General features: G+C 43.1%; 1 protein-coding gene across 8 annotated transcripts in view; it reads left to right on the top strand.

The window, feature by feature from the left end:
* The window catches only part of CDK20 (cyclin dependent kinase 20), a 43045-nt gene extending 33325 nt beyond the window's left edge, over positions 1-9720 (top strand). For 6 of the 8 annotated variants that reach the window (XM_081152493.1, XM_081152496.1, XM_081152494.1 and 3 more), the window contains 5 exons: positions 750-908; positions 1449-1659; positions 2756-2934; positions 3017-3144; positions 5721-9720. In XM_081152493.1, coding sequence (XP_081008619.1) covers positions 750-908; positions 1449-1659; positions 2756-2934; positions 3017-3144; positions 5721-5847 — 804 coding nt within the window. In that variant the 3' untranslated portion in view covers positions 5848-9720. Of the gene's footprint in view, positions 1-749; positions 909-1448; positions 1660-2755; positions 2935-3016; positions 3406-5720 lie in introns of all 8 variants that reach the window. The other 2 variants (XR_013999935.1, XM_081152498.1) reach the window with 2 other exon arrangements.
* The last annotated feature ends 6755 nt before the right edge of the window (positions 9721-16475 follow it).

Here is a 16475-nt window from a genome sequence, read left to right as displayed (position 1 = left end):
TCTTATTGAACAAAGCATTAATATCTGATTGTTTGAAGCGTAGCAATTTAGTAGAAAAACAGGTGAAGATATGAGTAGTCAGTTCATAGAGAAAATTACAAATGGCCAGTAATATATATATAAAGGTGTGAATCCCAACCCGTAACCAAGACAGTGACACCACAAGGCTTTTCACCTACTGGATGAGAAACATTTTAAAAATTGGTATTACAATAAGTTCGATGAAAAACATTTTTATACATGGCAAATAAGAATATAGATTGAAAAATTTTTTAAAAACTTGTTTTTTTCCCTCTTAAGTTTTAAGTCTGATACTCTTTGAAGCTAATGATTCCAGTTCTAGGGATCTCTTAGGAGGAAATATTGGCATTGCTGCACAAAGATTGCTCATGGTAATGAAATCTGTAAACAACTTAAATTTCCATCGTAATGAGAGGAAGTAAAAAGTCATGGAGAAATGTCCTCTGACGTGGAAAGATTTCCAAAGACTATTTGGAAACAGAAAAGGCAGGGCAGGCTGCAGAATGGCATTTGAGGATGATGGATAGCAAGGGTGCCAGCGGCCACACTTCTGCTTCTGTGTGGAGGGAAGAGAGGGTTTGCTCTGGAATTGTTTGAGTGAATTCATTACTTTTGACCTACCTAATAAGTGGCATTTTGCCCCAGCAAGGAAGTAGTTATACAGTTGCCACCTGTTCCTTGGGCGAGAACGTGAGGACACAGATGGTCACTGCACCTTTGCGTTGCAGGCGGCCTGTGCCGACGGAGCACTCTGCACACTGACGGTGCCCGGGCTGCAGCTGCTGTCCAGGGTGAGCGTGTTCCCGAACCACCCCACCAGTCTGCTGTGCTCTCCTGACTGCAAGTGGGTGTTCGCATTGGCACAGGACTCAGATCTGAGCCCCAAGGTCAGTGCTGGGCTGTGTCCCTTGTCCCAAGGGCCAGGCTTAGTGTGCACAGGTAGTGGATGCTGTGCCCAGTCTTGCCAAATGCGTCTGGGAGGGTGGCTTCTCGTATAGGACTAAGTCTGCGGCCACTCGGGGCCACTAGCTGGGCAGTGGTGGTGCTGGCCTCTGTCCAGAGCCTCGGCTCTTTCCAAGCTGCTCTGTTGCCCGCAGGCCAGAAGGGGTTAGTTGCCTGGCTAGAGAGGGCAGAGTTAGTTCTGAAGGGGCTTGGGGCCTTAGGGACATGTCCATGGAATGTCATAAGACATTTGGTGGCTCGAGTGAGTGAGGATGGGAGAGTGTTCAGATCAGGCATGAGGAGATGCTGACACAGTGGGACAGCTTCATTACCCGGATAAGGCCCAGCAGAAAGAGCACACTGTGGGTGTGGGTGTGGGTGTGGGTGTGGGTCCCTGGGAAGAGCTGCCAGCAGGGGCTTTCAGAGCACTCCTGGGTTGAAGTGTCCTGTCATCGGCGATGAGACTGTGTGGTGGTCTTCCCCAGGTGTTCCACACGCACTCCTTGCTGTGTCCATTGGAAGGTGAGCCTCCTGTCTCCACCGCTCTCCCCATCTGTCTGACTTCCAGAGCCTGCTGGGCCCCTGATGAGGCAGCCAGGCTGGTGGTGATGCACAGAAATGACAATGGAGTGCAGTTGGTGGTCACCACCTATGATCTAGGGGCTAAGAACTCCAGGGACGCACAAAACATTCTGGGTAAGGATCCCATGTCAGGACCTGTAGGTCTGCATGTCACCAGCATTGCATAGGATGCTGCAAGCGCAGGTTCCTCACGTTTTCTTTAGGGCACTTTTTCTTTCCTCTCGGTGAATACAGTGACTCAACTGTTTCCTCGTCTGTGATTTTACTTACTGGTTGGGCACTGAGCTTCTGCAGTGTCAGGCCCTCTGTGTAGCCCCGACACTGCAGACATCAACTCCTGTCGGCTTACAGTCTGCTCTCTCCTAACTCATTTCCCCACTTCCATTCGTCCCTACCTCCCTTTTCACAACTGCATCAGAGGCACTGTTCCCGCAGCGAGTGCATGCTAAGGTGAGTAAAAGCCGCAGCTCTTCTCTTACCTGAGGCCCCTACTCCAGTAGGAAAATAAGACCCACTTCCCTGTTTCCTAAACCCCACAGCACTCTTGACAGGCCTCTCCTATGGTCTTTAGCATCTTTTCCTTGGCATTATGTTCATTTGCTTTCATATCATCATTTGACCTTAATTTTATTCTGAGCTTCTTGGTAGCCAAGGAAAAAGGGAAAACAGGATGTATAATAATCCCTTGTCTGATATGAGAAAGTGCATGAATTTTTCAAAAGAGGTAATTTTTTTTTCCTGGTGCTAAACTATTAGGAAGTGATCAACTTGATTTTTTTTTTTTCATAAACAAGGAATGCTATATGGTGTAAAAGACTATGTCTTCAACAATAGTTTTTGGCAGATGTAAATGTCTTAGTTCTCACGTGGCCATTTTTCCATCACCCCGTCATAGGCAGGGAAGGGTAGAAGGAAGGGTATTAATTCTCCCCATTCCCTGGATGATACTTGTGCCAGACACTGTCACTTCCACATGCACAGTGTCCCCTGTAAGTAAGGATTGGGCTTGACGGGAGAGCCAGAGTGGGCGGTTTAGGGAGGGAACGCGTGGTTCAGCCTTGAATGCTGGTGTAACTGTGAAGCGTTGCTCTTTTCAATGTACTGCATCACCTTAGGAGAGGCAGGCCTGTCCCACACTCCAGCTGCTATCAAGAAATGACAATCTGAATAAAAAAAAAGAAATGACAATCTGTGTGTTTATTTCAAAAAGTACAACAGGCCGCAAGTTTCGTCCTACCAGACACCATGATACCTCCTCACCTCATGAAGGGCCACGGCTCCCAAGTGGTTCTGCTGGCATCCGGGTCCGAGCTGGTGCTATTCACCATACACGGCCTGCAGCTGGCAGCCTTCCAGGACCACCAGAAGCCCATCACGGCCATGTGCATGGTGAGTGCAGCCCTCGCCCCGCCTGACTCGAGGCGCTGTCTCGGGAGCCACAGCCCCACCTCACGGAGCTTTTCATTTCAAGGACCAGAGCCGAGTCATCACCTCTTCTTTCGACCTCTCCTTGCGAGTCTACCTGTGGAAAAAGGGCAGTAAGTTTCCCGTCCTCAAGAGCTGCTGTCACTTGCTTGGGGGCTCCCACCGGTGGGCCAGGTAATTGCATCTGATCGCTTCACTTCGCCTGTGAGATGGCCTCTCCTGGCCTCCCAGCAGTATCTCTTTAAGGATACCCTGGAAAGGAGGTGACTGGGACTTGGGATCCTAGCCCAGCCTGCCCCTCACTACTTGGGGGCCCAACGAAAGTCACTGGTCAGATCTATTGCCTCCTCTTAAAAAAGGAAAGATGCTCTGCGTCCTCCGCATGGTCTCCTTGAGTGTACAAAGCCACCCACGCTGGAGCGCCACACTGCCCAGGTGAAATGGGGGTGCAAAGTTGTGGCTATTTTACCTGAAGTCCCACAGGGGTGCCCACTGAGGCCTGGGGTGGGCCCTGACACAGCCTTGCAGACCAGCTCTCGCCCTCCCTCCATAACCCACACAGTCCTGAATTCATTTACCAACCCTGGTGGTGGTGGGAGTCAGTGGGGGCAAGATTGTGAGAGTCCGAAAGAATCTGTTTTGCATTGTGCTTTTAAATTAGTATTTTGGAACCACTTACGTTCTTTCTTGCCAGAGTGTTACAGAGAGGACAGGGCTTCCAGATTTTATATTCCATTTGGAATAGTTGTCAGTTTCTTGTCATGAGGTGTGGGGTAAATTCAGCCTCCTGTGACAAACATAATCTTTTATTTATTTTTAAATTTTATTTTAATTTTTTTCATCACTATTTACCCCCATGCCCTCTTCCACCTCCACCCACCTCTCTTGCCCCACCGACAGTCACCACACTTGTCGGTGTCCATGAAACATCTTACAGTCTTAAATGAAAAAATACGATGCCCCAAACCAAATATTTCAGAAATTACAGGTTTCTGTAACAAAACTACATACTTTCTGAATTGTAAATCAGTAGTTGTTTGAAGACAGTTATTAAAGCTAATTCCTAATACAGGAGAATCTTAGTTCTTTTCAGTAAATAAATGCAGTTTTCTGGTAAGATTAAGAATTAGTAGAGATTCAACTTAAATTTTATGTTGCTGTTCCCTGTAAGTTCTCAGATGTGCAACATTTTGTCTCTTTTTTGGCACCTTGGTGAATGCTGCAAGAGATAACAAAAACTTTCTAGAAACTCTTTAGTTTCCTCTGAATACGCATTCTGATTCTTCAAAGAAAATGTGTATTAGACATAAATTTGCCAGGAACCTAGCAGCATGCCCTTAGGATCTACCCAAGAGAAACAGACATATGTCTGCACAAAGACCTTACAGGAATGTTTTTATATACCTAAGGAAATAAACTCATCTACACCAAGACTATGTGAATGTTCCTATCTACCCAAGAGAAATAGACACACACCTACACAGAGACTTGCACGGGGATGTTCTTAGCAGCTTTACTCATCCCAAAAAGTGCAAACTGCAAATGCCAGCCAGTATGTGGATAAATTCACTGTGGTACATCCATACAGGTGAATATTACTCAACTATATAAAGGAATGGCACATTGACATACACTTGACATGGGTGAAATGCAGAGACATTGTGCTACATGAAAGAAGCCAGATGTGTAAGATACGTGCTATATGATTCCATTTATATGACATCAAGAAGAGGCAAGTCTGTAGGAACAGAAGATAATTTAGTGGCTGCCCACGGCTGAGAGTAGGATGGGATTCACTACAGGTAAAGGTACAACAGATCTTTTTGGAGTGATGGAAATATTCTAAAACTGGATCGTGGTGATGGTCGCACCACTCTGCAAATTTACTAAAAATCAACTGAAGAAAAAAGACTAAGAGGAAGAATTCTCTGAAGAGAGAAAACAGATGCAAATTCAACTTTCTTTGCCCAAAAAACCACAGTGATCGCTGGCTGGCTGGCCAGTCGGGGAGCAGCCGCCCGCTGCTCAGCCCCTGTATAGACCAGCCAATGCTGCAGTTTTCTGAGAGTCTGGAAACTGCCACATTCCACTATTGCTATTAATTTCTAAGTTGAATAGAACTTTAGTTGCTACTTAAAGAAACAGTAAGTTAGCATGGAGTTTAAGCTGAAAGGTATTTCATGAAGGCCAAAGCGGCAGCCTTTCAGAAGGGATCTGTAGCCCACCTCTGGGCTTTTATAGAAAACTCAAGTTTCTTCTCTGGTTTGTTTGTTTTTTGCTTGGTTTGATTTGGTTTTCTACGTGCCTGTTTCATTTTTCTCTAATGCCTTAGAACAGCACATTGTATGTGTGTCTAAGGCTAGGCAAACACAGGTTAACATCACGGAAACTGGCTGCCCCATTAGCTGCTGTGTTCACATTTTCACCAAGACTGAACAGCAACTGATGATTCTAAATTCTGGGGAAGCGACTCTGATCTGCCAAAATTGGATTAGGCACCCCCCATCCTGTCTCAGAAGCTTCCAGAGTAGCCGAGGTCACTGATTCAAGGCAGATACTCTCAGGAGGGTCCAAAGCTGATATTCCCCCTGCAGATGTGATGGTATTTGCTAATTGTTTCACATGAATGTAGGTCCTTGAGCATGGCTGGGCGGTTGGGTGGAGGTGGTATGAGGTTACATGTGAAGGCCCAGTTCCCTACCATCTGTCCTTGTCTCAAGTTAACACGCAGCATGTCCTTCCCTTCTCAGTGGATTTACCCAGGTGGAAAGTGACAGCACGAGCATCGTGGGCGTGGAAGCCAGAAGCGCTGGCACGAGCATTCTAAGGTCATATTACTTCCAAGTGCAACGAGGCCAAGGCGACTGCATTGGTTGAAGATCATCTCACTTTGGTGAAGCGCTTGTATACATACAAAGACTAAAGACTATAGGGAGACTATTTTTTCAACGTTGGGAAAGGGCGTAGTAATTTTCAAATGCCTTCTAGGGCCGGGCTCTGTGTTATGTGAGTTTATTTAAATTGTCACAGCAAACCAATAAAGCAGGTGTGATTGTCTGTTTTTCAGACAAGAAACAGGAAATGCAGCAGGAGAGTCATTAACCTGTTGTTGGCCCGAGTGCCAGCTGCCTCACAACCTGCCCAGGGCTATTCAGATAGTAAGTGGTGGGAGGGAGAGTGCGCGGTGGGGACTAGAAAGCCCACCCGTGAAGTGCTGGGGTTGTGACAGGATGGTTTTTGTTGCTCACACACTTAAGTAAATATATTTTACCTTCCTATTCTTGTGCAGTGTGCTGTAGACACATGAATAAATAGTTCTTGCTGTCGTGTAGGTGGGTTCCATGGCACCACGTGACATAGCTATAGGGAGGCTGTTTTGTATTTTTTGACAGTAGTGCCCCTGGACTTAGTCCACTCAGAAGCCCTGACTGGTGTGGGTGTATCATTCAGAGTTCTTAATTACAAGCAAAAGAACAGCAATCAGGCTAACTAACACCCAAAGAGGAGTTTGTTAGAAGGAAAGAGAGTATCCTACTAGGTCAGTGGGAAGGCTGGAGAAACAGGCTTGGAACCAACGGAAGCCAGGGAGCAGCCAGCAGCCAGGGCCTGCTCCAGTGAGGCCTGGCATGGAGCACCCCTTGCTTTGTTGCTGGCATCACCACGTCCCCTGGCTCTACCATAATGCCACCATCTGAAAATGTCCCCGCTGTCCCTGAGGGAGTGTGTCTTCTTGAGGCTCAGAATGCCATGTGTAGGTGTGGCTGTGCGTTTTGATTTGCCAACTAGGTGACATGCCCACGACATCAATGCCAGGATATGAGAGTCTGGCCCCTCAGCTTCAGTAGTAGGTGCTCCCAGCCAAGGCTCACACAGGAAAACTTAAAATTAGGAAGGAAAACATCCTTGAAAACAAAATGAGGATACAAAGCCCTCTACCAGTCTACCAGCACTATGGCTGCCCAATGCCCAGATATACTCTATTTATCATATTTGCACTTTGACAACATTTTACCCAACATAGCAACTATAATACTCTAAAGCCAAGACCAGATACCAAATGCAGTCATTTCCCCAAAAGGAGAAAATCCAAAGTCCTTTTTTTTTTTTTTTTTTAATTAAGGTTTATTTTGGGATAATTTTCAACTTGTAGAAGTTGTAAAGACAGAGAATTCCCATATGCTCTCCCCCTCATGTTAATACCTTATATAACTGGTGCATTTGAAAACCCAAGGTGTTTGTTAGCTCTTGGAACTGGCTTCAAGGCCAAACTCTTAGGGGGTCTGTCACCATTTTACTGGATATTCTAAAACTCATGGCCTGACCCCGAATACCCATGGCAATCTTGAGAAAGACGAACAAAGTTGGAGGGATCAAGTAGGCAAGAGCATACAATGGAGTGAAGACAGCCTCTTCAATAAATGGTGTTGGGAAAATTGGACAGGCACATGCAAAAAAATGAAACTAGACCACCAACTTATACCATACACAGAAATAAACTCAAAATGGATAAAAGACTTAAAATGTAAGTTGTAAAACCATAAAAATCCTAGAAGAAAACATAGGCAGCAAAATCATAGACATCTCTTATAGCAACGGTTGCCAATACATCTAGAGCAAGAGAAACAAAGGAGAAAATAAACAAATGGGACTACATCAAAATTAAAAGCTTCTGCACAGCAAAAGGAACCATCAACAAAACGAAAAAGGAGCCCACTATATGGGAGAACGTATTTGCCAATGACACATCTGATAAAGGGTTAGTATCCAAAATATATAAGGAACTGATACAACTTAACAAGAGGAAGACAATCCAATTGAAAAATGGGCAAAGGACCTAAATAGACACTTCTCCAAAGAGGACATACAGATGACCGAGAGACATACGGAAAAATACTCAAAGTCACTAATCATCAGAGATGCAAATTAAAACCACAACGAGGTATCACCTCACACCTGTCAGAATGGCTCCATCAACAAATCAACAAATGACATGTGCTGGCGAGGGTGTGGAGAAAGGGGAACCCTGATGCACTGCTGGTGGGAATGCAGACTGGTGCAGCCACTGTGGAAAACAGTGTGGAGTTTCCTCAAAAAATTAAAAATGGAGCTGCCATTTGACCCAGTGATCCCACTTCTAGGAATATATCCTAAGAATCCTGAAACACTAATCAGAAAAAACTTATGCACCCCTATGTTCATTGCAGTGCAATTTACAATAACTAAGATCTGGAAACAGCCCAAGTGCCCATCAGTTGATGAGTGGATAAAAAGCTGTGGGATATTTACACCAGGGAATACTATGCAGCTGTGAAAAAGGATCTCTTACCCTTTGGGACAGCATGGATGGAACTGGAGAGTATTATGTTAAGTGAAATAAGCCAGTCAGAGAAAAACAAGTACCACATGATCTCATTTATATGTGGAATGTAATAAAATAACCTGATGAACGAAATAGATCCAGAGACATAGAAGCGTGGAAAAGACTGAGGGATCTCAGAGGGAAGGTGGGGTGGGGGAGTAGGTGGTGAGAGATTAATCAAAGAACTTACATGTTTATAAGCATAACCCATGGACACACACATTGGTATGGAGAAGGCCTGGGGGTGGGGTGGATGCGGGGTGGGAAAAAAGGGGACATCTGTTGTTATACCCAGTTTTCGAGAGATTAATTCACACAGAGACTGAATTGAGCGTTTGGAATTTATTAAGCAGGCGGCTACTAGGGGCTCATGCCCTAAACAGACTCGCAGCCCCGTACAGTCTTTGCAGGGAGAATATAAAGGCAAAAACCACATTCTGTTTGGCTGAGGGAGCAGGTGGGGGACTAATGAAGCAGCAGACAGAAGCTGAGATAAGCGTTCATTAACTTTCGTGGTTAACTATTCCCTGGAATTTACTCCCTGGAATTTTTATGGGTGGAAACCTTTGACAAAGTTTACAAAGAGCCAGGAGAAGGGGAAGAGGTCATTGTTTACCAAATGTTGTTGCTCCTGCTTATCTTCAAAGTAGCAGTTGTAAAGGTTGAAATGGGAGTGCTCTGCTTCGCTGTAATACTTTCAACAACAAAGATTAAATAAATAAATAAATAAATAAATAAATAAATAAATAAATAAATAAATAAAACTCATGGCCTGAGTGGTAATACAGTACTAATGCATCCCATATACAGCAGAGGGGGAGAGGAGAAATGAGCTGAAATAAATACAACACAGCAAGGAGGGAAACTGCTGTTACATTCAAAGGATGAAGGAAAAATTCAGTTAAGCTGAGATATAGGGGGTTTTGCTGAAGACACAGGGAAAGAGGTTTTGGCAAGAGACTAGAGATCATCTAAGGGAAGGTTGAGTGTATGGGTCCACCTGAGAGGCTTGGACACATGGCGACTAGGGAAGCAGTTCTGGGCCAGACGCTCAGTCCTCAGCTGTAGCCTTAGGCTGAGGTCAAGTCAGTGCCCAAGAATGAGCAGCTCTAGGGACCACTGCTCTGGGGGTGAGAAGGGCCTGGTAAGGGAGTCTTCATGGGAACACAGTTCTGGGAGATCCTGTGAATCTTGCGGAGGTGAGTGCTGAATCTAGCAGATGGGCTCTTATCAGGAAAATGTGGCCTCATGAAGAGACACTTAGGAGCTATGCCACACTCTCAAGCCTTGTAAATCCAAGTTCTGAAAAGCTGCCTTTTACAGCATGAAGTGGGCACCGTGCAGCTGGGGGATGACAACCTTAGTGGCCCCTCTTGAGGTTTACAGAAGCCTGTGGTCCATGAATTCTTCATGCAGCCTAGGATATTCTGTATTAAAAAGATATAAAACATTTAAAAAAATCTCCCCAGCAAGTGACCACAAGTGAAGTCTTTACAAATTCAAAAATATTAATTGCTAATTATAATTCAATAATTCCTTTTTTAAAAAAAGAGTGCCTTTGAATACATGCACACACACAGGATTTAAAACACTTTAAGATAGATGAAGTAGAAATAAAATCTCAATGAAATAGGCACAGAAGATAATTCTCTTAACTTGATAAAGGAAATCTAAAAGAATCAGCAAACATGCTTAATAATTAGAAACATTTCCACTGGAGTTAGGAACAATGTAAGGGTGATGTCACCACCATAATTAAGAGTTACCTTGGTGGTGCTAAAAAATGTAATACTTTTTAAAAACAAAATTAAGTTTTAAAATGTTAAGGGCAGAAATAGAATAGTGGGGACTAGCTATAGTTATAAGAAATATTAAGCTTTATGCTTTATTCTGTTCTGATTAGAGAAAGCACTTTCTAACCTGGCTGGGAGTTGTATGCCCCAGGACATGGGAATTACCCTTGGAATGCAGTCTATCCTTTTCCAAGAATTTCCCATCTTCATGGAAAGATTAACAGCATGTTCCTGGGAACAATGGAATCCCTGAGGCACCTGCCCTTTTTGACCCCCAGCCCACATTGCCTGTAACCTGTAACCACTATACCTCACCTACTTCCCCATGCCTGTAATTCCTACTTTCCTGTGTAATCTTTGTCCTTCTACTCAATAGAAGCAGCTGGTTTATGAGGAGGGGTGGGGGTTAGAGCAGATTTTCGTGGATGACCCACTACTCTCCCATGCAATATTGGAATGAACACTCATTATGATTCAACCCTGTCTCTGCTCAATTGGCTCATGTAGTGACAGGCCGCCTGGACCCATTTGTTGTCCGGCTTCCAAAATATTAGAAAGAGGTATATTAACCATAATTCCAAAAAAAATACTATTTCTAGAAACCCAACAAAATCATTACAATTAGTCAGCAAAATTCCTCATGATTTTAATCAGTTATATATTAAAATTGGTATACCAACAATTATAAAATATGACAGGAAAAGTATCCCATCACAATAACAGCAGAAACCATATCTTGAAATTATATTTAACAAAAAACTTTGTGGAAAAAACAAAGCTTTTCTAAAGAATGGAGAAGACATTCCATGTTTATCAATAGAATTGCTATTTTAAAGAGGGCATAAATTGAAAGTAATACTAAAACAGTCAAACCTCATTTCTCGAATGTCTCCCATCTTGAACAATTCAGTTGTTGACCAAGTTACTCATGGAAAAAATGTCTTGGCTGTGGAACCAAACTTCAGTTTTGGACCTGACAACCCTTCCATGCTGATACCTCAGCATGACAAAGTGTCTCAGGCAACAAAGGAGAGAATACTTTTGTTGCTGTCCAAATGGATGATTAGCACAATTTTAAAACATAAAGTAGCCATCAAGAGTGCTAATGTCACTAAGGGTGTGAAAGAAACAATGATCACAGGCAATTGAAGAGGCAGAAAGCAAAAAGCAGCCAGTGACAGCATTTTGGAGGTAGTGATATGTGGACAAGCTAAGGCTGACCTGAAAGGCACCCTTGGAATGAGGCTAGTAGGGGGTGGTTTGATAAATTTAAGAAGAGAAGTGTTTGTTTATATATTAAACAGTACATTAGACATGTACTGTATATAAAAAAGGTTAAAACAATCATTTGGGGGTCTGGAATGGATTAATTCAATTTGCATTATTTCTAATGGGAAAACATGATTCAGTTTTCAAACAAATCGCTTCTTGAACAGCCTTCCAGAATGAGTTAAGTTCAAGAACTGAGGTTCCACTGTAAAGTTGAAAGTTTTTAAAGATAGAATGTGAAAAATAATTATAAAATGTATATGTACATTTTATAATGTATATGTACATTTTATATGTGAAAGGTGCAATAATAGCCTAGACAATCTGGTGGGGGTTTTTTAAATCCTCACCCAAGTATATTTTTTCAGTATATTGCTTTTCAGAGGGAGTGGAAAGGAGAGAGTGTGAGGACCCACCAAGACAGAGGCAGGCCCCTAGGCCCCAGGGCAGGACAAAAGGCATATATGAGTGACTCAGTAAACTGCAGAGGGTGGAGGCAGTTCCAGGAATTAACTTAAATTGGTGGGTTTGACAAATACCGGGTGCACTCAAGCTTCAGGCGCCTGTGCTTGAGAAACATCCTGAGCCCACCCTTCCTAAAGAATTTACAGCCCTTACAAGGACAATGATTGCTTGCTCACTGTAACCCTATAAGCCTGTTGTAAATTTGGATCGGGGTTCGAGTCAGAATTCCACTGCGTTGGATACAACCGAACCCCAGCTAGCTGGAATAAAAGTCCCTTTTGCTGTTACATTATCAGCTTTGGAGTGATTGTCTTTCCACTGCATAGGGGATCTGATTCTCGGACATAACAAGAGAAAACGAGAGGGAGAAAGAGAAATATCGATGTGAGGGGTGAGACAGACACATGGATTGTTTGCCTCCTGCATGCACCCCAACCATGGCTGGGGATCAAGCCTGCAACTGAGGTACGTGCCCTTGGCCGGAATCAAACCTGGGACCCTTCAGTCTGCAGGCTGATGCTCTAACCACTGAGCCCAACCGCCTAGGGCCAGCCAAGACAGTCTTGCAGAAACAAAAGGCTAGAGGATGGAGAGACCTGCCTTCCTATGAGTTATGAAGACAAAATTAAACTTTTGTCACTGAGACAAAGTGGTATACACTATAGTTGAAACTTCAAATCAGAATGGAAAAATAATGCTTCAGTAAGTGGTTTTGGAAGGGCTAGCTATCCAAGTGGAATAAAATCTGATTCTTTCCTCCTACCATGCGCACAAATAAGTTCTTGTGTGTAAAGGGCCTAAACATTTTTAAAATTATAGAGAAAAATTTAAGAAAAGGAGAGGCCTTTAAAACAGGATTAAATAATATAAAAACAAAACCCAACAAAATAATTAGTCCATGTCATAATTTAAATCCTTTGTACATGATACCATAACCAAAATTAAAAGACATGCCATTGACAGCAGCTCCAAAAATGAGCTAATATGAAATGTACTTTACAGGAGAAGAAACAAACCAAACCCTGAAGTATAGGATAAAATGCTCAAACCATTAGTAATTACAACAAAATAAAGACATATCACTACACTATTAGGCTGGCCAAAAAAGGAGCAGGGCGTAGAAATCTAGATGATGGCAAGTGTTTTTGGTCATGTGGGGATACAGGATCCTAATGATGGAGGCTGCTTCCCTCCCTGTTCACAGTCTGAAGGTCTTTGGCCAATCCAAGGTATGTGTTCCAGTAGTACAAATCCATCTAGTGCAGGATCAGGGTCACAGTTCTCAGCTCCCCACCTCATCTGTTCTGACCAACACCGTGGTTGCCTTCTGTCAGTCCCTGCAATTGGCAGGGGAGAGGGTAGGTTTACATCCTAATCTCCTTGACTCTGAGAGTATAGCTTTTGAGGTACTAGCTTAGATGCTGTGCATCTCTAGTTGCATGGTCCAGCACCTAAGTGGCTGCAGTGAGTGCCTCAGTCATCTCCCAAAGTGGGTGGGAGCTTGGTGCAGATGGGGTGCCAACCACGAGAGAGAAGTTGTTTTGGGAATTTGAGAAGGTATACATGTTTTGTGTCCCAACTCAGTCCATGCTTTGTACCCCTTACATCCTCCCATTATATACACCTCTACTACACTATGAGGCCTCCTCCACTGAGAATGAAGGCATCCTTACTCTTTACAAGTGTGACCAGAGTCCCAGTTGGTGGCCAGTACTGATATGGCAAGAGTTAGTGACATGAGATAGTCCCTTCTGCTGGATTCCTTTCACTTTAATGCCCCTTTGGACAGTCTGGGCTGTTTGCTTGGTGGGGTAACCTCTGACCTTCATTCCCAATGTGATAGTTGTGGTTGTTTCTGTGCTCACTGAAATGTATTGCTGGTATACCAGTTTAGGGAAACCCCAGTTACTTCTAGGTTCCAGATACAATAGCCTACTACCATTACATACTAGCAATCCTAGTCCCTGATGGTTAGTTATAACCCCAATCATGATAGTTACTTTTCTTTGTCTCTTAGGCCACTGACAAAGAACAAAGAGTAGGCAGGTGGTCATCACAGCTTCCACCTAACAGGAAAATTGCTGTGACTCCTGAAAGAATTGTCTCCACTCCTATCTCCAGGAACTAGGACCTATAATCATTGAGAGCCCAAGGTTATCCAATAAATGAATCAGAGCAGTATTCCTAAGTTTAGTACTTTTTCCTTCAAACTTGAATTTCAAAGAGACCAACCAAAACTTTTTTTAAGTAGTGAGACATTTGAGGTGCAACACCTTGTCCTTCACCTGAGAAGAAATGTCCTGACATGCCCTCGACCTTCCCAGTGCAATGGTTACCCTGGCAAATGGCCATAGATTCCTCTGAGAAAGGATTGGAGAAATACTTACTGTGTACTTTTGTGATGGAGTTACAGGAACTTCACTCTAGTAACTGAAACCCAAGTTTGACTGCCTGCCGCCACAAAAGCCAAACTTGTGAGACAGATGCTGGTAAAAAAGGAAAGAGGTTTATTCAAGTGCGAGTAACCTGAGAAGATGGGGGACTCTTGTCAAAAAGCCCATCTTCACATCTCAGAGCAGGGAGAGGTTTTTATAAGGAGGAAGAGGGAAAACAGAACAAAGAAATTAAGGGGAGGGGGTTGAAGAGTTCCCTACATGCAGCTAGTAAGTATCTCAAACTGGTCAAGTGATGGTTTGGTGTGCATCATCCTGGTCTCCGTCATCCTGGTTCTATGGTTGAAAGTCAGCAAATCTCCCGGGACTGGGGTGACTGAAGGTCGGAGTCTGCATCTTCTGAAGTTAGTTCCTTGGATTCTTATACAAACAAGCTGTTTATCTACAAGCTGCATTAGTCAGAGTCAGCATTTACAGAAACAATGTCAAAAGAATGGTGGGGTGGGTTACAATTCCCCACAGTTACACTCTAGGGCAGCAATTTTCAACTGGTGTACCACAAGAATTTTTAAAATCTGCAATACCTGACTATATAATCAGTGGCACTAACCTCTTTTCCCTTAGATTGTCAAATTAAAAAAAAAAAAATGACAGCCAATAGAACAATAGCTGTCTGGTGTGAATGAATAAAAATTATACCTACTTTTTTTTTTTTTTTGGTCAGATTGGCAAAAAATATTTTTGGTGTGCTGCAGAATTTTGGTAACTAGTTTATGCGTGCCATAAGATGGAAAAGATTGAAAATCTATGCTCTAGGGAAACTGACCTTCCTTTCAATCAGTGTGCTCTGTATCTGTAAGTTTAAAGCTGGGAACTGGTTGTGAGACCTTAACTTTCCATTGAGGTGGAAGACATCTAGTTAATTAATTCTCAGGTTTTTCTCTGTTTATATAAATAAATCATTTACACCACTGCTAGGGAATCGTGATGTATCAACTATAACCTCAGATCTCTACAGGTCAAAGCACCTTGAACACCACTCCAACCCTGCTGGTCCTTAATTTGCTGGGATAGTAATAATTGTGAGTCAGAGGTGAGTGCCCCATGTCAATAAATGATCTCTCCACTCTTAAATCCTACCTTCCTTAGATAAAGGAAGGTACCTTATCTAAGGAAGGTAGGATTTAAGACATGCTCCCCAGGTCCTATAATTTTTACACATGCTCCCCAGGTCCTATAATTTTTGCTATGTAGGTATTTCTTCCCAAAGTAGGGTCCGCATTTCTCTCTCCAGGCTATGCTGGGACCTGACTCTTGGTATCAGCCTGGAGGCAATGAGAAATAACGAGTGGGCCTGAGGAACAAATATCATCTTATAAGGCATCCCCCTCAGGTAAGTCTAATTCCCCTGGTAATGTGGAGGGGACTGTTTCTGCCATTAGAAAGGGCTCAGGGGAGGTGGGGGTGGAGTAGGGAAGGATTCAAGATTCTCAGACTATCCACTCAGATACCCCAATTCTAAATCCTTGCTCTGTATCTGGGCCTGAATTTTATACCAGACTTTCTGAAGCTGCACATTAGCCCTCTTTGCAGCTCTGCCACTCTTATCAGACAGACCCGGCAGATTTTCAGCAGTCTTCCCTGTGGTGGCAGGAGCTAAGGCTCTCTGGCTTTCAGTGAAAACCTTAAGTTGGAGGATGACTGTCATTTACTTTTTGTAAAATGACACGTTATTGTATTTCATTCAAGTACTAGAGGGAAAATTAATCTCAGATGGGTCACTGACCAAGAGAAAGAAAGAAGGAGAACTAATAGACAGTCTGGGAAGGTGCACAAAGTTTACTTCCCAATATGGACGTCACACCTACAGCTAGAGAATGTATTTTCTTTGCACTTATACAGAGAACATTTACAAAAAAAGAAATATACTTGGAAATAAAAGTCTCAGTAAATTTTGAAGAATTAATATTATTCAAAGTATGTTCTCTGACCACAGTAAAATTATGTTAGAAATAAATGACAAGAATATAATTAGAATTTTTTAGTTTTTGAAATTAAGAACTACAAAATAACCACATGTCAAAGAATACATTGAAAGAGAAATTTGATTATTTTTTAACTAAATGATGAAAATATGTTATGACTCAAACCTGCAGAATGCAGCTAACCCAGTATTAGGTGAAATTTTATAGCCCTGAGTGCCTATACTGGGAAAGAAAAAATGGC

The sequence above is a fragment of the Miniopterus schreibersii genome (assembly GCF_964146895.1).
Source record: "Miniopterus schreibersii genome assembly, chromosome: 11".
Classification (NCBI taxonomy): domain Eukaryota; kingdom Metazoa; phylum Chordata; class Mammalia; order Chiroptera; family Miniopteridae; genus Miniopterus; species Miniopterus schreibersii.
Note: the sequence above shows the minus strand (reverse complement) of the source record. Positions and strands in the feature narration are given on the sequence as shown.